A 21763-nucleotide genomic window follows, 5' to 3' on the forward strand; every position below is an offset into this window, starting at 1 on the left:
GTGCCCAGGAAGAGATCTGTCTCAGGGGTGGAGTCACCACAGACAGCCTTCGCTGGAGCAATATGGAGCAGAAATGAGGGGTCAGAGTTGCAGCAGAGAAACCCCATTATTGCCATGCCTAGTGGAGCCGTGAGAGGACAGCCATGGAGACCACAGACCTGTGGAGATACCAGAGTGGAACAGTAGCCTGGGAGAGCTGATGTGCGGCCTGAAACCAGGAAAGCCATAGAAGCGGAGCTGCCCAAGGACTTGGGGACCCAATGCCTACACCAGCATGCAGAGGAGGTCGAACATGGAGTCAAGGTACCTGATTCACCAGCTTTGAGATTTAATGCCTGCCCTGCTGGGTTTTGGACTTGCTCAGGACATGTTACACCTTTCTTTTGGCCTATTTCTCCCTTTTTGAATGGGAATACGTACCCTGTGCTTGACCCATCATTGTATCTTGGAAGTAGATAACTTGTTTTTAATTCACAGATGGAACTTTGGACTTTTGAATTGAAATAAGTTAAGGCTTTCAGAATGAAATGAATGTATTTGTGAGAAGGACATGAACTTTGGGGGCCACGGGTGGAATGCTGTGGATTAATTGAATTATGTCCCTCAAATTTCATATATTAGAAGGTTAATCCCCACTGTAACTGTTGAAGATGGGAAATTCTATTATGGTAATTGAAAGGTGGGCCCTTGAAGAGGTGATTAGGTTGTAGGACGTGCTGTAATGAATGGATTAGTAATGGTGGTCATGGGTGTGGTTTGAGGGCTTTAAAAAGAGAGTGAATGAGGAGGTTAATCTTTCTCTCTCTGCTTCCACCATCTTGTGATGTGAGATCCTGGGTCACTGTTGCCACGACCAGATGGACTTCGGACTTCCCAGCCTCAGACACTGTAAGCAATAAATTTCGTTTTCTTTGTAAATCACCCAGTTTCAAGTATTTTGTTAAAAGCAACAGAAACAGACTAATACACTCCCCTTCTGCCTCTTTTTTTACTGTTGGTCGTAGTCAGCTCTGGCTGCCATAATAAAATACCACAGACTGGGTGGCTTAAACAACAGAAATTAATTTTCTTACAATTTTGGAGGCTGGAAGTCTGAGATCAGGGTTGGGTTCTGGTGAGGGTTTTCTTCCTGGCTTGCAGGCAGCCGCCTTCTCCCTGTGTCCTCACATGGCTGGGAAAGAAAGAAGTTCTCTGGTGTCTCTTGTAAGGGTACTAATCCCATCATCATGGCCCCATCGTCATGATCTCATATAGACCTAATTAACTCCCAAAAGCCCCATCTATAAATGTACAGTTCAGTGGTGTTGAGTGCATTCGTAGTGTTTGCAACCATTACTACTATCCATTTCTAGAACTTTTTTCAACATCCCAAGTAGAAATTCTTTTTTTTAAAAAATGACTGGTAAGGGGATCTTAACCCTTGACTTTGTGTTGTCAGCACCATGCTCTCCAAAGTGAGCTAACTGGCCATCCCTCTATAGGGATCCGAACCCATGGCCTTGGTGTTATAGGTACCACACTCTCCCAAGTGAGCCAAGGGCCAGCCCTCCAAGTAGAAATTCTATACCCATTAAGCAATACTCCCATTCCCTCCCCCAGCCCCTAGTAACTACTGTTCTACTTTCAGTCACTATGAATTTGACTACTCTATGTTCCTCATGTAAGTGGAAACATAGTATTTGTCCTTTTGTGTGTGCGTGGATCACTTAGCATAATGTTTTCAAGGTTGTAGCATGTATCAGAATTTCATTCCTTTTTCTAGCTGAATAATATTCCATTGTACATGTATGCCACATTTTGTTTATCCAGTCATCTGTTGATGGACCTTTGGGTTGTTTCCACCTTTTGGCTTTTGTGAATAATGCTATTATGGACTTTGGTCCACAAGTATCTAAGCCCATGCTTTCCATTTTTTAAGTTATAGGGCTGGCCCATGGCTCACTTGGGAGAGTGTGGTGCTGATAACACCAAGGCCATTGGTTCGGATCCCTACATAGGGATGGCCAGTTAGCTCACTTGGGAGAGCGTGGTGCTGACAACACTATGTCAAAGGTTAAGAGCCCCTTACCATCATCCCTTTTTTTTTTGTCTTTTTTCGTGACCGGTAACGGGATCGCAACCCTCGGTGTCACGCCCGTACCGCGACCAGCAACGGGATCGCAACCCTCAGTGTCGCGCCCACACCGCGTTCAACCAATGAGTGGAACGGTCTCTATATGGGATCCGAATCCTCGGCGGGAGCACCGCCGCGCTCCCAAGCGCCGCACTCTACCGAGTGCGCCGCTGGGCCGGCCCCCAATCATCCCTTTAAAAAAAAAAAAATTGGGGGCTGGCCCGGTGGCGCACTGGAGAATGTGCCGCTTAGGAGCGCAGTGGCGGAGCACCGCCGCGCTCCCAAGCGCCGCACTCTACCGAGTGCGCCGCTGGGCCGGCCCCCAATCATCCCTTTAAAAAAAAAAAAATTGGGGGCTGGCCCGGTGGCGCACTGGAGAGTGTGCCGCTTAGGAGCGCAGTGGCGCTCCCACTGAGGGTTCGGATCCCATGTGGAGACCGGTTCCCGCTCACTGGCTGAGCGCGGTGCGGGCGCAACACCGAGGGTTGCGATCCCGTTGCCAGTCCCTGGTACGGGCGTGACACCGAGGGTTGCGATCCCATTAACGGTCAGTAAAAAAGACAAAAAGGAAAAAAAAAATTTTTTTTTTGAGTTATACCTAGGAGTGGAATTGCTGAATCATATGATAATCCTGTTTAACTTTTTGAGGAACTGCCAGACTTTTCCACAGTGTCTGTACATTTCATTTCACATTCCCAGCAGGGATGCACAAAGCTTCCAATTTCTCCACATCTTTGCCATTTTTCTTAAATAATAGCTATCCTAAGTGGTGTGAAGTGGTATCTCATTGTGGTTTTGATTTGCATTTCCCTCATGGTTAATGATGATGGGCATCTTTTCACATGTTTATTCGCCATTTGTATATTATCTTTGGAGAAATATCTATTCAAGTTCTTTGCCCATTTTTTCAGTTGGGTAGCTTATTTTTTGTTGTTGAGTTATAGTTCTTTAAATATTCTCGATATTAATCCCTTTTCAGATATATGATTTGCAGGTATTTTCTACCATTTTGTGGGTTGTCTTTTCACTCTCTTGATAATGACCTTTGATGCACAGAAGTTTTAAATATTGATGAAGTCCAGTTTATTTATTTTTTCTTTTGTTGCCTGTGCTTTTGGTATCATATCCAAGAAATCATCGCCAAGTCCAATGTTCTAAAGATTTTCTCATCTGTTTTCTTCTCAGAACTTTATAGTTTTAGGTCTTACATTTAGGTCTTTGATCCGTTTTGAGTTAATTTTTGTATATGGTGTGAGGGAATGGCACAATTTTATTCTTTTGCATGTGGATGTCCAGTTTTCCCAGCACCATTTATTAAAAAGATTGTCCTTTTCCCATGAACGGTCTTGGCATCCTTGTGGAAATCAATCTTGTTCTCTCTTAAGTGACGGAGATATTAAAACACTGACAGAATGTTAGAAAACAGGAAGGACAGTCAGGATTCCCACCCCTTCTCACCATAGGATTGCTTCATCATGAGCTTTATTTTCCATGCATTCAATTCCTGTCTTTATCTCTATTAAATGGATATAGCTGTTTGGTCTCTTGCCTTTTTTTACATTATATACATTGCTCTATATGTGATCTTGCTCGATTGCGCGATAGCACTTGAAGTGGTTCTGCTACCATAATCGATTCTAACGTGCTAGCGGTGTTTGCCACTGTAGGTAATGTTGCAGCACACATCTTGGCACACAAGACCTTTTCATCATGGTGAGTGCCTTGGTGTAGAATTGCCACCTGAAAGGGTATGGACATTTTTATTGTTTGTGGCATGTATTTGGCTTCTAAAATAATTATACTCATTTGTAGTTGGCATTGTTGTATACATGAACCACATTGGGTATCTGCAAAACAAAAGTTGTCATAGACAAGTGTGATTCCTGTCCTCCTTGAATTCATACATTCATTCTCTAAATCTTCGAGTTGCTTCTATATGCCAGGCCCTGTTGAAATGCTGGGGATCCATCAGTGAACAGAACCAGGGCTTCCGTTATTAGTGCGTGAGACAGATAAGAAACAGATGGACACATAGACATGTCAAGTGGTTGAAAAGCCGTGAAGAAAACCTAAACAGGTAAAGGGCACAAGTGTCCTAGGCTGGGGTGGAGCTGGGCTGCTGTTTTACTGAGGCAGTTAGGGAGGGAAGGCCTCACTCAGTGCTATGAGAGCAGAGACTGCAGGAGCGGAGGGGGTGAGCCAAGAGTGGTCCAGGATGAGGCTGGAGATGGACAGGGTGTGCCTGTCACTGTCAAGGAAGAGCAAGGAACCCCGTTGGCTGGATGCACCGAGGACAGAAGAGGTGGAGGAGCCCATCATGCTGAGCCTCTCCTCTGAGTGAGGCCTGAGCCATCTGGGTTCTGATCGGATCACTCTGGCTGCGGTGCAGACAGAGTGTAAGGGAGCGAGGGTGGAGGCATGGGGACCTGTTAGGCTCTGACAGTATCCTGGCAAGAGGTGACTCAGATCAGGGTGGGAGCAGTGGAGATGGAGAGAAGGGACTTGATTCTGGGTATGTTTTGAGGGGAGCTCAGAGGATGCATTGATGGATTGGATGGGGAGGAGAAGAGAAATGGAAAATGACTCATGATTTTTAACTTGAGCAGGTGTAGGGGTGGAGTAGCTTTTTATTGAGAGCTGTGGAGGAAATAGGGAACATCAAGACTTTGGTACAATTTAAAATTTTCTTTAAATATGAAATCCACTTAAACATTTCTGCATGTTTATTCTTGTTTTCTGTTTTTGTTGGCTCATTTATGAACTGTCATTTGTGTATTTTTGCTAATTTATCTATTTATATCTTTGAATACTACAAACAGTCATTTTGAGCTTTGTTTTATGAACAGTTGAGATCCAACTTCTGGGGTCTTGAACGTCTCTTAGAGTTGGACAAAAATTGTGGACTCTCTCCTTCAAAAAAATGTGTCCAGGCAAAATTTTGCTTATAATTTTAGAGGGCTCAAATCCCTCAAACCCATCTGTAGATCCCAGGTTAAAAACCATTGATTTAGGGCTGGCAGATTAGCTCAGCTGGTTAGAGCTTGGTGTTGATAACACCAGGGTCAAGGGTTAGGATCTTGGTACCAGCCAGCTGCCCCCTCCCTTACCACCAGAGCAACCACTGGTTTAGATACAGCTTAAAATGGATGTTTTTCATGTTAAGTTTTTTTTTTTTTTTGTCTTTTTGAGACTGGCCGCACCGCGCTCAGCTAGTGAGCACACCGGCCATCCCTATATAGGATCCGAACCTGCGGCGGGAGCGCTGCTGCGCTCCCAGTGCCCCACGGGCTCGGCCCCTCATGTTAAGTTTTTATTTCACAGAATTGTGTGGCTAGAAAGGTTAGCTTGAAGTCAGGCTCTCTTAGAAGTTGCTTGCTGAGTTGCTTAGGTAGAAGAGTTGATGTGTTCCTTTTAGTTCCATGGCCTGGATCATACACAGTTTGAATAATGCTTTTTTTTTTTTTTTTTTTTTTTTAAATTAATGATACTGATTATCTTTTCATGTCCATATTTACCATCTGAATATTATGTTCCTCGATGAAGTATCCTTTCACATCTTTTGCCCATTTTATTTTATTATTTTTTTAAAGATGACCGGTAAGGGGATCTTAACCCCTGACTTGGTGGTGTCAGCACCACACTCTCCCAAGTGAGCAAACTGGCCATCCCTATATAGGGATCCGAACCTGTGGCCTTGGTGTTATCGGCACCACACTCTCTCAAGTGAGCCACAGGCCGGCCCCTGAATAATGCTTTTTGGCTTCCAGAATGCTTTCCTGTTGAGTCGTTGACTCAACCTGGTGGTGCATGTCAGTGGGTAGAGGTGATTTTCTGAAGGGTGCTGGGGGCCCTTTTGAGAGAAGAGCTCAGGGGTTGCTGAGAAATAGAACAGTAGAAGAGCGAGTAGAGGAGACACTTTTAGGAGCTTCTTTTCAGGAACTCATGATGTCCTGGCTCTAGATTCATGGCCAAAGTGCCTGTTCATTTGGCTATGCAGGACTTGCTTTTGGCCTTAGGGAGGAGGGCCATTGACATAGGGACTTTGCTAAGAGCTGGCCATGAGTGAGCAGCACTGGTAGAGGACAGAGGGCAGCCAGCTATGCCTGGAGTGGGCGCATGTTCTGCACTTGTGTGGCAGTTGTGATTTCAGATGTGCTGTCCATTTGTCCCCATAAGTCATGAAATACCGTTCAGCAACTTAACAGCATATTGCTCATTGCCTCCTTTCCTCAAATTGACAAATACTGTTCTAGATCCTGCCCCAAATTTTGATTACAAAATGTCTAACTGAAATTATACATTTTCCAGCTTTCCTCTGGGTTTGTTTTTTGTTTTCATTCTGGTAGTTGGGACCTGAACTGGTTTCTTTTGTGGAGGCTGTGGAAGGATGGGGCAGATCTCTAATAGGGAGGGAGCGAGGGAGGGAGCCCATTTTGCATCTCTTGGGACCGCTTTGCCATTTCTCATGCATCCACCAACCCTCTTAGCCAACAAGTGTTTCTTCACCTTCCCTGTCCTCCTGCCAACCCCAACCCACAAACCCAGTGGCTTTTGGTGGATACTTCCCCAACTTGCAATTGGACAGTCCCAGTGGAGGTGAGTTTTCCAGGGGGCAGGGGCTTGGCAGCAGGGGTGGCTGTCCAGACCCTCCAGAAGGGGCTTGGGGCTGCTCTCATTGCCCCCGGCCCCAGTTCCTTTGTGTCGCCTGTGCCCTGTGGATCTAGATCTCAGAGGAGGGCTGTTTTAACCCTTACAGGCTACCAGACACCTGGCTGGCAGGCCCAGAGGCAAGGGTGAGCATAACCAAATATCTCTGCCTGGATAGCCACAGAGCAGGCCCCTTCTGGACCGACAGTTTGGAGGACTGAGGGGCAGCTCTTGCTCAGCCCCTGTCTCTGCTGTAAAGGCAGGCATCCTCTTGGTCTGAGTGGGGCTGAGAGCCTTGTTTATGGAAGACCATGGACTCCTGCTTCCTTGCTATTCAGTCTAAATGTTAAATTTACAAATATCTGAGTCAGAACTTGTAGCTTGTAGGACATGTCAGTAGGGAGTAAACACTTTTCATCTTCACTGGAGTCCAGACGGCAAGTGCTGGGTGAGGGGAGGGGCACACTTATCCCTCAGAAGAGGGGACCAAAAGGCTTACCTCTTCCTTAGACCGAATCCAAAACCAAATGGGGAAGAGAATTGTGGTTCCACAGTAGAGATCTTTCTCATAGCTTCCACTATTTCTTCTTTGCTCTGTAAAATAGAGGGCAAAAGAATTCTCAGGTCTTCAGTCACAGATTGTGGCCATGACTGTTGCAGGAATAGAGTGGCAAATGCTGTGAGCCTCAGTTTTTCTTGAGTGAGGCTCTTGGGCTGCTAATCTTTTTGTTTTGTTTTGTTAATATTTTGTTGTATCTGTGTTATCTCCATGAGTGTATATTTTATTTTTCTCTGAACCTTTTGAAAGGACATTGCAGACATCATGAAAATTCTTCCCTAACTACTTCAGCACACCTCTGAGCATAACAACAATACAGTCTTGTTGTTCATTTTTGGCCTGGCCCTGTGGGCTGTGGCAAGGTCCAAGGAGTTAGGGGAGCAGCCGTGTAGAGGACAAGTCTTAGGAGCAGCCAGGCTGGTACAGGACACTCCTGCGTTAGTTCTACTTTCTTAATTATAGCCTCAGTTTAGAATTTTTAAAGTATGTGTGGTGCGGTATTCATGCTCCTGAAAAGGAATAAAGATAGATCAGCCTGTCCATTCTCCTGCCATCCAGCTTAGGTGTTAAGACAGGACCCTGTAAAACACCCTGTGTCCTCGTTCCTGCCTGGCCCCTGCCCGGAGCTCCATTGGTCTCTGCACAGAACACTCCTCTGTGCTACAGTGTATGTGACCATGGACAGTATCAGACATGTTCTGCACATTTTTAAACTTTATGTAAGTACTATAGCTTTATTATTCTCATCTGTAACAGATTAACTCCCTTACACAGTTGTTAAATGAGAATGGTGTGTGCATAAGTGCCTGGTCCCGTGCTGGCAGGGAGGACAGGTTTAGTAAATACTGTTCTACTTCTTGTCTAATAGGCGTTGAGAAGACAATAGGCGTAGTTGTTTAAAATGGGCAAATAGTCAAGTTGGCAGGGAAACGGAGCCTCTGTGACTGCTCAGGTGCATCTGGGATACATGGGGTAGTTTACTTACATCCTTAGAACTGGCCAGCAGGGGCAGCTCTGTCCTCAGAGAATCATGGGCGCATTCTGGGGCAGGAGGAGTTCTCAGAGGACCTGAGTGCCCCTCTTTTGCTGCATCTAGGAGTGACTGTGGCTCAGAGACACACAGCCATTCCCACAGGTGGCTCAGGCTGTGCTGCAGTGTGGCCAGACCCCAGGCCTCTCACTCCAGTCCTTTGCTCTGTGCCTGCACCACTCAGGAACTGCCTCCTGTGGCTTTGAATGGCTAGTGTGTGAAAGAGCAGAGAACTGTGCTGGATGAAGATGTGGAACTTAAAAATAAGGCTAAACTTCCAGGCTGGAAGGAATCAAGGGGTGGCCGACTCTGAGGCCTGAGTCCTCACGTGAAGCTTTCTGCTGAGCTTGCTTCACCTAAAAACACTGTCTCTTTATCCTGCTATGGGCCACTCCTCCTTGGTGCCTGGGCAGGGCCCTTGGGGAGCTGTTGGAGGGGCTCTGCATGGGTCAGGGGCCACCCAAGAAGTTGTGTGGGCTGGTGGGACTACCAAGAAACATTCTCAAACATGAGAAGGGGATTGGCCCCAGTTGGGAGAATCTTGTGTATGGAGAAATCGCCTGAGGGCACTTCAAGCTTGGCTGGGCTCTCTGCCCAGACATTTGGGAGGCTAATGAGCTGCCTGTGCCGCCTCATGCAGCCAGCTGCAAGACACCAGCCATCAACTAGTCTTCCTCCAAGGGCCTTTACTGGCCCCCAGGGAATGAGAATTAGCTGAGAGCACCTGCCACCCTGTCCCTTGGCTACCTTCCATTCCCTGGCACGGGGCATCAGTCCAGAGGTAGTGTGTAACATTCGCTCAGCAGGGACCTAGCAGAGAGCACTGGTGGTTTGACAGGGGTGGAGGTGGAGTGGGGGAGTGTGTGTCCATCTGCAGGTGCTGTCAGCCAAGTGGCCCTGGAGCCTGCAGAGCCTCACAGTGGCACTAGGTGGCACTCCCACCCAGGGGAGTCCTAACAGAGTTGGAGGCGTGGAAATTAGGGACTCTGGCCTGAACGGACCTCATTCAAGGTGAGAAAGTGAATTTATCAGAGGGTGTAATTCCCCCCCCCCCCCCCGAAATTCATTTGTTAACTATTGTTTGAAATCCAGAAGGCATTTCCCTACTGAAAATATATGTGGTGCAGGTCTAGTTGGAAGATGAGGAGGGCTGATCTCAGGGCAGCCCTGCAGACTGGTTTATGGATTTTCTAAACATTGATCCATGGTAGAGGCTTAGGATGCTTAAAAAGGAATACTGGTGGATGCGGTGCAGCCCACTGGGCCATTGTACAGAGGAGAGTGTTGGAGTTCCAGAGATAGCTCAGCAAGTGGAAGGTAGAGTGGGTGCAGAACCTGGGCTTCTGATCCACAGACCTTTTGCCCCTGGACTCACTTGGGTTAAGTTTTGTTCTGTAACCAGGGAATCCATGTAGCCCGGTCTGCAAGTACTGGAGACTTTGGGAGAAATCAGAATGGTCTCCCAGGATCTTAAAGTTATGGAATTTTGGTGGTGCTGATTCTATGTCAGCATCTTTCTTTGTGTTAACTCCTTTTTAATCCCATCTCATGTGGTGTTTGTTTGGAACTTTGAGATGAGAGAAGGGGTCTGAAGTCCCTTTGGGGCTCAGAGAATATTGGGATCAACTAGTGATGTCTGCCCTGGGCAGGAATATGAGGGGCAGCCTGTATGTAAGGTATTCGCCAGCCCCATACAAAAACCTGAGGCACCTTAGGGCTGGGACCCCTTCCTCCCCTTTCCTATGGGTGCATTGTAGGTGTGGAATGTCATGGAAGTCCATGAGAGTAGGACCCTACCTGTCTTCTCCCCCCTGCTACATTCCAGGTCTGTAGCTTATCACTTACCTGGGCTGAATCCAGGTGAGGACAGGTGTGTGGGGCTCTGTCTGCATGCCATTGTGTCCTGTTTCAAGCCCCCTTGGCCCACCTGCCCCTTCTCCCCACAAGCCCAGCAGGTGCGCTCCTCCTGTTCCCAACGTTGATTGCTTTAGAAACAAAATTCTTAGTAGTCAGAAAAGGCTGGAGTTGTATACTGTTCAATGGCCCAGAGTAAGAAGACTGAGCCTTCTGAGGCCATCAAACCCATTGTATGGGTGAGGGATGGGAGATGCTGAGTTGGCTACACTGATATCAGTGAGGCTCCTTAATTCCACAGCCTTTCTTTGGTTGAATGGCGATCCCCCTCAGACCTTCTCCCCTAAAAAATGTTAATCTGGTTTATTGCATTCCAATGACTGAGTGCTTGCTTGGTGCCTGGCACTACATGGGTATGGGGGTCGGCAGCTGAGGTAACCCCAAGAGCTTGGGCTCTCAGATCTAGACACAGCACAAATCATCCTGCAGGATCTTCATCTCAGCGGGGAAGTCTATGTGCTCTGGGCCAGAGGCAGCTGGACCGTGTTCACTGAGCTCCATCATTTTTTGGATCAGGGCATTTTGTATGTCAAGGATGTGCCTGCCTGGAGGATAGGAGGTGGGGTGGTGGCAGCCTGTGTCTTCAGGGTGGGTGTGGGTTGTACCAAGGACTTCCACACCTTCGGTGGAACTTACAGGGCTAGAAAGGATGGCCGGAGGTGGCTTTCTAGCTCAGCCCGTCCTAGGTGAGGTCAGCAGCACGTGGGGGCCGAGCCTGGCTGGGGGGTGGGGGAGTGGTGAGGGAGGCAGAATCTCTGGGAGGCCAGCCATGGCCGAGGACAGGACAGCCGGGCCCTGGCCCCAGGAGGCATCCCCCAACCGGCCATATCTTGCTGTGTTCAGGTTCAGGGGGCCGTCGTGACTGTGACTGGGCGGGGCTGCTCCCCCCACCCCGCCCGCGCTCTTCCTCTTCTCCACCGGCCTCGGCCCCTCCTCTTAAAGGGGCCGCTGGGCGGGGCGCCCAGCTGGGCCTGACTAGGGCTCGAGTCGGCGGTGGCTTTAACGGGTCTGGCGTGGTCCTGCTGCCCCCACCCCCGGCAGTCTGAGTGGACCGGCCTCGGCCCCTCCTCTTAAAGGGGCCGCTGGGCGGGGCGCCCAGCTGGGCCTGACTAGGGCTCGAGTCGGCGGTGGCTTTAACGGGTCTGGCGTGGTCCTGCTGCCCCCACCCCCGGCAGTCTGAGTGGACCGGCCTCGGCCCCTCCTCTTAAAGGGGCCGCTGGGCGGGGCGCCCAGCTGGGCCTGACTAGGGCTCGAGTCGGCGGTGGCTTTAACGGGTCTGGCGTGGTCCTGCTGCCCCCACCCCCGGCAGTCTGAGTGGCTGGTGCGCCGGCCCCGCCCCGCCCCCAGACGCTGGAGCCACCGAGCCGAGCGCCTCCCTGGCTGCTTGGGAGCCGGAGGCCAGCGCCAGAAGCTGGGACCCACCTGCCGGTGAGTGAGCTTCGAGGACCGCTTCCGAGCCCTGGGAACGCCCTTCTTGCTTGGCCCTGGGAAGGCTGCGGCCCTTGGGGCCCGAGGAGCCCATACAACAGTCTCGATCAAGTTGCGGGCTTCCTGGTGCTCACATGGGTCACGGGGCCCAGGCCGCTTGAGCTCACTTCCTCCGCATCCTGTAGCATCTCCTGCTGAGGGTGGCGAGCGGGAAGTGAGAGCTCTGCCCATTTCCTCAGTGCGGCCTCAAGGGCCTGGGGACAGGGGGCCTGCGGGAGAGGGGAGCGGCCCTGTTCCTCAGTAGGGCCCAGAGGTTTCGGGACTTATCACCATGTCACTACTCTGCCTCTTTGCAGACCTTCATTTCCCACAGGCAATTGTCCGAGAGAATCTTCCTCCTCTTTAGGAGATCAAGGAGGACCCCTTCCGCCTCCCCTGGGCCGGCCAGGCTGCTGACTCTTGACCCTTTTGCTCTCCCTTCCCCTACCCATGGCTTCCCAAGATGGTTCGCACATCTAGCCTGGGGGAATCCACCTTCCTGTCCTCCCCTTGAGAAATTTTGTCTGTGTCCAGCCCTGGCACACAGGGGAGGAAGGGGTGGTGGCCGGGCTGCACACAGCTGCCGGGTGGCCGAGCCTACAGTGGGCTGGGGAGATAGCGCGCCCCTCGCCCTCCAGGCTGGGGGTATGCGCAGAGTTGGGCCAGTAGATGCAATTTGGGGCACCGGAGGTTTGTGCTGAGGCTTCAGCAGGGGGAACCCTGGCGTCCGGAGAAGCTGCCACTAGGGAGCCAGTCCTTGGGGTGTCTGGCCCGCGTGTGCAGGGAGAGCTGCGTGGCCTGGCTGGGGAACCCCGTCAGGACCGCGGACGCATGCGCGCACACACACACCCCTACATCCATCCACCCACACACACTCGTGAGCGCGCCTCCCACCCACACACTCGCGTGCGCGCGCACACACCTAGTAACTGCTCACTGGCCTGGGTCCATCCGTGGACTTCAGTTGGAACGTTCCATTCCACTGGGTGGTGAGGGGTGGACCCACGTCCTGACAACGGTGACCCCCTCCCTCACGTGGTCCCATGGGGCCATTGTTTCCTTTTCACAGAGGCAAGTCCTGCCTCCGTGGTTTGGGCTCTTCTTCCAGAACTGCCGCCTAAGCCTCTGTGTTTTCTATCTTTTCCATGGCAGCAACTTTCTGCCCTCCCAGATGTGGACTGGCCTTTTTGGAAAGGGAGGTGAGGTGTCAGGAGCCAGGTCTGGGGGGTGAGGTGAGGCTGTGTCAAGCTCTTGAGTGGAAGTGAAGGTTTCAAGCAGAGTTGTTCTGGGCAGTGGTCGCAGCTATGTTCTGAGCCTGAAGGGGGGCGGTGGGCAGGAGGAACTTCCCTCCCCAGTTTCCAGGTGGAGAAACTGAGACCCAGAGAGCACCTGTGATTTGTCAAGGCCTTTTCCAGCTCTCAGGTGGGAGTGGAAGAGGGCAGTCAAAACTGCGGTGACCAGATTGTCCCCCACCACAAAGCCTTCTGAGTTCTCTCATGTTCCAGGTGACTGGCTCTTAGACCACAGAATGACTTTAAAGTCCTATCGTTACAGCCCAAACTGTCCTCCGCAGAATGTCCTTGACTCTCAGAAGGGAGCAGAGGTGACAGCACTTCCCAATCTCAGGGTGCCCTCATCCAGCCTGTGCCCCCCACTCCCAGTCAAGGAGCCAGGGAGGGAGAAATCTCTGGCTTGGGGTCCAAGGGCCATCACAGGTAGAGGGCAAGTGGGGCTCTGAAATGGGGAGCACTGATGGCCAAGAAAGTGGCTTTGCCTTTGGGAAGTGAGAAGGTGGCAACCTCTAGGGACCCCCTTTCCTCTGTCCTGCAGCTCTGAGCTGGACAAACAGTGTCTGCCTGTTTCTTGGCAGACAGCTAACTTCATTCTGCTCCTTGGGGACCTTTTAGGGCTCACAAATGGTGATCTGGAGAAACTCTGACACCCTGCTCTTACTGTCCTATTGTAGAAGAAGAGTTAGAAGAGTGATAAAGAAGAGGACCTGAGGGGGAGAGGACCCTCTGCTCTCGCTGTGGGCATGCGCAGAATGGTGCCCCAGCCTGGTCTCTCAGGACAGTTCTTAGTGTCTCCCTGGGGAAGCAGCTCCTTGGGCTGGTTCCTCTGAGCTTCCTCCACTGCAGGGAGGAGGAATGGGCTGTGTAGCCTGGCCAGGCCCCTGGCCTTGTGTGCCTGTGTCCTCAGCAGGGTCCCAGGTGGGACTGGAGGCCTCACCTGGCCTCTTGCAACGCTGTGGGAGAATGAAATGCCAAGGTTCATGCAGGAATCTGCTTTGAGAGCCCGAGTTTCTTGGACAACCTGGGTTTGTCTATGGGCTCACGCCTTTCTGACATGTTCAGTGCTGCAGTGGTCACTGTCCCATGTGATAGGACATTGAGGAAAACGGGCAGGAAGCTGGGGCTCCTGAGGTACCCTCCTACTGACAAGGTTGTGCCTGCCTACCTGTGAGACCTGGTGTGAGCTCAGCTTCTGTTCTGCGCTTTGTGGAGCTGGGTACCAGGCTCACTGCTGAATGCCTGTCACCCCTCTGGGCCTTTTTCCCTGACAGCTGGCAGGAGGTCAGTGTGGAGCCTGTTGGGCTGGGGAAGGTGGGGTGTGTGCCCAGCACGTAGGTGAAATGGTTGAAGTGACCAACCATTGTCAGGGATGGGGAACGGAACAGGAGGCTTGGCAGGAGCTTGGGCAGAAGCAAGGGTGTCCGTGGAGCCTTGGGCCTAGTCCTCAAGGGGGCGTGGGCCTCTCATGCCTGTGCAGATCTCCTGGTGCCAGCATGTTTCCAAGGGAGGAGGCTCGTGTACATCTGTGTGTTGAGTGAGGCCTGGTGGGTGGGCGCCCTCCCGCCTGGCCCACCCCACAGTGATCTGTCCCTGCCACTCATCGAGGAGAGGGGACTGGGGAGATGAGCTCATCAGGAGGGGTCTGGACAGCCCTCGCATGGGGTGGGCCAGGCCTTGCCGCTTCCTTGGTCAGGGGGAGAAATCCATGATAATGTCCAGACCTTAGCAGCCTCTTGTCCTGGTTCCCAAAGGCCACTAGCATACCCAAGGACTCTGACTCTCACATGCAGGTGCCAGGGCTGGAGTTTTCACCTCTGTGGCTGAGGTGGGTTTGCCAGGGTGTCAGACATTCGTCCTTGTGTGGCTAGTGCACTGTTGGGACCTCTTGCTCTGTCACAGCGTGTTTGCCATGCCAGTTCCTTGCGTGGCTCTGTTCTCTGCCTTAGGCAGCAGCTTTTGAGGCTTGCATTTCTTCATCTAAAGATGGTAACAGGCACCTATCCCCTTCCAGGGCTGTTGTTGGGATTGGAGGCCAGGCAGGGTGGGCTCCCAGTCAGGCCATGTCAGCCCACATCGTCCAGGGCCTTGACTAGCCTGGGGTGAGATAGCACCAGCTGTGGAATGTTTGCTCTGTTCCTTCCTTGTTACCTAGGCAGGTCCTCCCAGATAGCCCTGGCTAAAGTGCTTTTCTAAAGCAAAAGTGGAAAAAGCGGGGTGAACTGGCTTGGGCTTCAGTCCTGGCTGGTTCCCAGCCCCAAGCTGGTTTTCCCTGAGGTCACCCAGGTGCATAGCTTCTGAGGAGCTTGGAGGGGCCAGAGCCAGGTATTGGGGCTCCGTGGCTGGGAATGGTGAGGAGAAAGTCGGGGCAGATGAGATGTCCAGATTCTCTCCACCTCCCCTCTCCTGGCTTTTCGCTCATCTCGTTCCTCGGATGCTACTTTGTGACCTGAATTGAAAATGGGTCAGGTCCTCGTGAGGGAGGGGCTGAGGGCCAAGCCTCAGACAGTCCGTCTCTGGGGCTGCCAGCCTGGAGCACAGGGCTCAGATTCCCACCTTGTGCTCTTTGGAGCCCAGAGGCGCCTGGAAGCCCTGGCTGCTGCACCTGGTCCCCTCACTGCCATGGCTCTCTGGAATGGGCAGTCCCAGAGCCTCGCCCACCTACCGCCTTCGCAAACTACGAAAGAAGTGGTGGCCCAGGCCCAGGGTTGCAGGGAAAGTGCAAATGGCCAAGCCTGCAGGCCAGAGTGGGCTGAGTGCATGGGCTTCTGCCCAGGCCTGCAAGTCCTGAGCAGGTGACCTGAGCAGGTGTGTGATCAGTACATGTCTGTTTGCAATAGCCCCGACCCTCTAACCTGTGCCCTGTGAGCCACTGAAGCAAGCCGGGGAAGTAGCTCCACCAACCACCAGCCAGCCTCGCAGAGCAGAGCCCGTGGAGCGGTGACAGCGCAGGAGAGCCTCTGGCGTGGGGGAAGGGGAAGAAGGAGGAAAAACAAAGGCGAGCCAGCCAGCCTCTTGCCGCCTTCCCTGCGCCTGCCCATGATGTGTCAGTCAGAGGCGCGCCGAGGACCTGAGCTCCGCGCCGCAAAATGGTGAGATGCTGCCGGCCGCATCCCAACTCCACTGTGCCCCGCCATGACCTCCAGAAGGTCCGAATTCACATCCAGCGGCCCCGCAGTGGAGGAGGTGGCGGCAGGGGACCCAGGGGTCAGCCCCCTCAGATGGAGGGGTCTAGCCCAGGGGGCCTGAGCACCCTGACTGGGAGAGCCCGCTTCAGGTACCTGCAGTTCCGGCAGTGAGGGGACCCGGGGGGTGCGGGGGGCAGGGGGAGGCAGCCAAGCGTGCTTCTGACCCTGCCATTCTGCCTGATGCTGTGTTGTTCCTTACAGTGTGGCTCCTAGGCCCCTCCCACCTGCCCTGCCACCTGTAGGCCCCTGCCTCAGGCCGCCTGGGAGAGGGGCTTCCCTGCTTGCCCTCCTCTCCACTGGTGAGGTGGGAAGCTCTTGCGGGATTGGTCCCTGCTTCTCTGCAGTGAGCAGAGTGGTGGGGAAGCCCAGGCAGAGCAGTGATTTGTCTTGTCTTTGCTTGGCCTCTGCCACCTTCCCAAACATTTAAAAAACACAGTGGGGTGGGATGGGAGAGAAAAGGAAAGCAATGCAGGGCATGTGGTGAGCTGTGGGGACGCAGCCGCCTGCAGAGTGGAGCCCTGCCTTCTGTTGCCGTCACTGAACCACAGGGCCCAGCTACTGGCTCTGCTGTCTGTTTTTCTGCTCCTACTCTCAGCTGACATGCTTCTTTGTTCCTCGATTTGCTCAGTACCTGGGAGACAGAGGATTCAACTTCTCTGAGAGTACACAGTTACAGATGGCAGCCTTAGATTATCTAGTCTAATGTAGTCATTTTGTTGATGAGGAAACTGAGGCCTGGGGACATTCTTAGAGTGGGTGGCAGTGTGGTCTCCTGATGGCTACACTGTGGCCTCAGGAGCATATTCTAGGGCCTAGGTATGTGACAAGGGGACTTGGGCCTCATTGCGCCTCAGGGGGCCTGACTTTTGGTGGAAAGACCCATCCCAGCCTCTGTGACTCCTGCAAAACTGAGCCTGTGTGGAATGCCCTGAATTTGTATTGTTGGGGTTGGGGAGAGGCCTCCCTACCTTTGCTGAGAGGAGGGGCCTGGGTCAGATGCATGGCCACAGCAGAGCACAGAGTTGACTGGAGCCTCCCCCCACAACCTGTGGACAGGTTTGGAGAGCCTGACCTGCTATAGAAAGACCATGCGGGTGGACAGAGCCGTAGCTCTTGGGGGTGGGGTGTCTGTCTTGTCTGTCTGTACTTATGTGCTTCCTTCAAGATCTTGTCTGGTATAGTCCCTTAATTTAGCAGCTGAGGAAACAAAAGGCCTGGAGTCATGAAGAGATTTTTCCCAGATCCTGCAGTGGGATGGTAGCAAAAGACTGAGCAAATGGTTACCTGGCTGACTGGGGCATAGCTCTGTGGTGCCATGTGCTCCTGCGCTGCTAGGGGCCCCAGGAGATCAGCCTCAGTCTCCCTGATACCTGTACAGGCAAAGCCAGCCCCTGGGTTCCACTCTTCCTGGCCATGGAAGGCTGCGGGGAGTGAGGCAGGTTCTCTCCACCTTGCCTTCACTGTGCTGAGGCCCCTCCCATGCTCTGAAGCCGCTCCATCTGCCAGGTGCCCAGAATCTGGGCCTACCCTTCTCTGTCTTGGCTGCCCCCTCCTGCATTCCCAGCCCTCCCTGGCTGGCTGGTATACATGGGAGAGCCTGGGAAATGAGTCTGCCAGCCAGAGGCAGCCAAGCCCCCAACTCAGAATGGGGTTGGGATGAGGAGGTATAGCCAGGCCTTGCAGACTCCCTTGGAGAGGTGCTGCCTGGGTGGGGGTAGGGGACCTCCTGGGTCCCTCCAGAGCCTGGCCACTGACCCTGGCTTTGCCTGGACATGTGCCCTGCAGGTTGCAGTTTCCCCAGCTGGCCCTGAGGCGGAGACTGGGGCAGTTGAGCTGCATGTCCAGACCTGCTCTGAAACTGCGCTCTTGGCCCCTGACTGTCCTCTACTATCTCCTGCCCGTTGGTGCCTTGAGACCGCTCAGCCGGGTGGGATGGCGGCCCGTGAGCAGGGTAAGTGTGTGCAGGCTGTGTGGCCCCGGCACTCCCCTGGGCAGGCCTGAGGTTGGGGAGCAGGAAAGACCAAGAAGGAAAGAAGCTGTCAGAAGTAGAGGTGACAATTGCACCCTCAGGTAGGTTGGTGCTGGAAGGTTTATTGGCTGGGAGGCCAAGGCAGCTTTTGAGAAGGCCAGGTTGGTTGGTGGCCGTGTGGGCTGCAGAAAAGTAACTGGGAGGACTTGCTGCTCTCCTTGCCTGCTTCATTTGTGCCATTTCAGGACTCTGGTTCTGGAAGGATCCCACACTGGGGATTCAGAAAATGGTGTCTGTCTCTGGTTTCCTGTGTTCAGGCAGAAGAGAGCTTAGAGGTTTTGAGAAGAATCCGAATTAATTTCTGGATGCCGGAGAGGTGGTTGAGGAAGGCTGGAGTCTGTTTGAGCCCCGTAGGGTGAGAATACCCCTGAGGAAGTGGGAGGCTACACAGGTGCCTGCCCCAGGCAGGACTGGACAGAGGAGCTGGCCTGGCCGCTCCCAGTCCCTGGAGGGCTCGCTCTTGCCCTTGGCTTCCCAGGCAGGCCGACCCTAAGGAGGAAAACCTGTTCCTAGGCCCTTGATAGCCTGGGTGGGTATCACAAGAGCTCAAGGACTCTAAGACACACAGGACATTAGACAGGCTCCAGGCTGTGTCTAAGAGTGGCCTGGGGTCACATAGTAGCCTGGGCTACTCCAGGTGGTTGGGTGTCAGCTGGGAGGGTAAGAGCAACCCTCTGGGAGCCATTAATTCAGTAACTCTAGAGATGTTGAAAGTTGGAATGAAATAACTTTTACACCTTGGGGATTTGGTGTGTTGGATGTGGTTAGACAAGCAGCAGTTCCCACAGTGGCAGTGGCATCTGAAGTTTAAGAGACTACCCCTTCCTGGGTGTCTGGACCTACAGGAGTTCCCTGGGACCCCGACAGGTGGGACCCGGTGCCCCTCCCCAGGCCATTGCCTGTCCTCAGGTGCTCCAGGCCCTGGTTCTGAGAGCTTGGCTGGAGGGACCAACAGAAAGGCCCAGGGACGATTCCCCTCTGCCGTCTGGGAGGAGCCCCAGGTGCAGGTGGCTTTGTGGACTGGCTCAGGCACAGGAGATGCCTCTAAATGCACGGGCTGCTGTCGGGCCAGGCAGAGCACAGACTGGGTATGTCCAGGCCCACTGAGTGCTGAGGGGACAGCGGAACCTGTGTTCCCTGCAGACCCACATGATAGTGATGTATAGCAGATCTGCATCTGAAAATCCCTGATGTTGTTGGTCGGTGTCCTTCCTTCCCGTTCAGACAAGAGGAGAGGGGGCTGGTCGGTTGGCTCAGTCGGTTGGAGTGTGGTGTTATAGCGTCAAGGTCAAGGGTTTAGATCCCTGGACTGGCCAGCCACCAAAAAAAAAAAAAAGACAGAAGGATATACACTTTTGGTCTGTAGGATTGTCCCATGCACTTGGGAACATGCTTCTTTTTCCAGTGGTGTGGGATGTGGGTGGTGACCTGGACGAGGGCAGCATGCCCACCACCTCCTGCCACATTCTCTCTCCTCTCTGTGGTTAGTATCAGATCCACTTAATGTGTGTGTCATTCTGTCCTGTTCCCCCTCCTCCCCCGCTTCAAGAAGTAAGACTGTCCTGGTCTGTCTACCCCTCTGGAACTAGGGCAGTTGCTCTTTGACCTTTGCATGAAATGACTGAAACAATTTGAGTTGTATGTAGTTTCAGCGCTCAGTTTATAAGAGTATTTGGCAAGTGCAGTCTGGTTCCTCGTGAGAAAAGCCACATCACAAATCCGGTAACGGGTCACCCAGGCTCTCGTGGTAGCCTCCGTCAGGCATGAGTGCTCTCCTGCCCTGGGGGGTGAGCTGAGGGCGGCACTCAAGGTCTTTGGAACTGGAGGCACTGTCACCAATTCAGCCCCCGCCCTGTGGCCTGCAGGTGGCCCTGTACAAGTCAGTGCCGACGCGTTTGCTGTCACGGGCCTGGGGCCGCCTCAACCAGGTGGAGCTGCCGCACTGGCTGCGCAGGCCCGTCTACAGCCTGTACATCTGGACCTTTGGGGTGAACATGAAAGAGGCCGCGGTGGAGGATCTGCACCACTACCGCAACCTCAGCGAGTTCTTCCGGCGCAAGCTGAAGCCACAGGCCCGTCCTGTCTGTGGCCTGCACAGCGTGGTGAGGCCCACCCCCTGCCTCCCATCCTCCTGCAGGAAATGGGATTTTTGCCTGTATCTTTGGGAACCGGGCCCAGCAATCTCCATGGGCTGTGGTCCTAATGGGCAGTTCCCAGGCCGGGCCTCACCTGCCCAGCACAATCCCTGGTCTCCAGCATGTCCGGGAGGTGCGGGGCTCTGGGTGCTTGGCACATGGCCAGGTGGGGGCTGTCTCCCAGGGGGAGGAGACCTTCCCCTCCTTGCCAGCAGCTTCTCCTGGCCTTCCCAGATCAGCCCATCAGATGGGAAGATCCTCAACTTCGGGCAGGTGAAGAACTGTGAGGTGGAGCAGGTGAAGGGGGTCACTTACTCCCTGGAGTCATTCCTGGGCCCACGCACCTACATGGAGGACCTGCCTTTCCCACCAGGTGGGCCATTGCCCAGTCAGAGCCATCGTGTGGATGGGCCAGACGTCAGAGGGCTAAGGAAGGGAGGGTGTGGGGCAGGCAGGGAAGGAAAAGCTGGGGAGGCTGTAGGAGCTGAGAGCTGACATGTGGGGCCAAAGCTTTAGGCCTCCCTTGGAATCCACGTACAGACTGCACACAGGCTCCGTGCTGGGCACTAAACGGTGGGCTGGGAGGTACTGAGAGCTTGTCTGAGAGCCTGGCCCTCCGGTCTGCCCCCACCCCACAGCCACCTCATGTGACTCCTTCAAGAACCAGCTGGTGACCCGGGAAGGGAACGAGCTCTATCACTGTGTCATCTACCTGGCTCCTGGGGACTACCACTGCTTCCACTCCCCCACCGACTGGACTGTTTCCCACCGGCGCCACTTCCCAGGTAGGCCCGGGGCAGCGTTTGGACGAAGCTACCTCTGTGGGTTTCTGACAGAGGCTCTTAGCTTCTTGGTGTTGGGGGACTAGGCTCCAGATGGGAGTTGTTGAGGCCAGGAGTTGACCACTTTAGGATGGCTGGTCATGGGCAAGGGATGGGAGCCTGGGGTCCAGACTGCTCTGCATTTGGAATGACAGAGGCAACAGGCCATGAGTCCCTCTGGGTCTTGGGCTGCCCTTGAGTGGACACATTGGGCTCTGGATGGGGAGTGGCAGTGTTCCCTGCCCCCACAGGCTCCTTGATGTCAGTGAACCCCGGCATGGCCCGCTGGATCAAAGAGCTCTTCTGCCACAATGAGCGAGTGGTCCTGACTGGGGACTGGAAACATGGTTTCTTCTCACTGACGGCTGTGGGGGCCACCAACGTAGGCTCCATTCGCATCTACTTTGACCGGGTAAGCAGAATCCAGGCCCTGCCAAAGCCCAAGGGCTGGACCCGTTGGGTCCACTGTCCCCTTCTGCTGTGCAGCTGAACCCTGTGGGACTGGAAATTTTAGGGGGGCCACCTCTTTGGCCAGGCTTGGCTCTGCTGAGCAGCTTCCCTGAGGAGGGGC

The 21763-nt window shown here is 53.3% G+C and overlaps 1 protein-coding gene across 2 annotated transcripts in view; it reads left to right on the forward strand.

The window, feature by feature from the left end:
• Positions 1-21763, forward strand: part of PISD (phosphatidylserine decarboxylase) — a 45357-nt gene that overhangs the window by 21711 nt on the left and 1883 nt on the right. Inside the window, exons 1-6 of one of the 2 annotated variants that reach the window (XM_008566427.1) lie at positions 15860-16111; positions 17993-18158; positions 20102-20338; positions 20606-20744; positions 21010-21156; positions 21444-21604. In XM_008566427.1, coding sequence (XP_008564649.1) covers positions 16059-16111; positions 17993-18158; positions 20102-20338; positions 20606-20744; positions 21010-21156; positions 21444-21604 — 903 coding nt within the window. In that variant the 5' untranslated portion in view covers positions 15860-16058. Of the gene's footprint in view, positions 1-15859; positions 16112-17992; positions 18159-20101; positions 20339-20605; positions 20745-21009; positions 21157-21443; positions 21605-21763 lie in introns of those variants that run through there. The other variant, XM_008566426.1, reaches the window with a different exon arrangement.

The sequence above is a fragment of the Galeopterus variegatus genome, unplaced genomic scaffold (assembly GCF_000696425.1).
Source record: "Galeopterus variegatus unplaced genomic scaffold, G_variegatus-3.0.2 Scaffold241, whole genome shotgun sequence".
Taxonomy (NCBI): domain Eukaryota; kingdom Metazoa; phylum Chordata; class Mammalia; order Dermoptera; family Cynocephalidae; genus Galeopterus; species Galeopterus variegatus.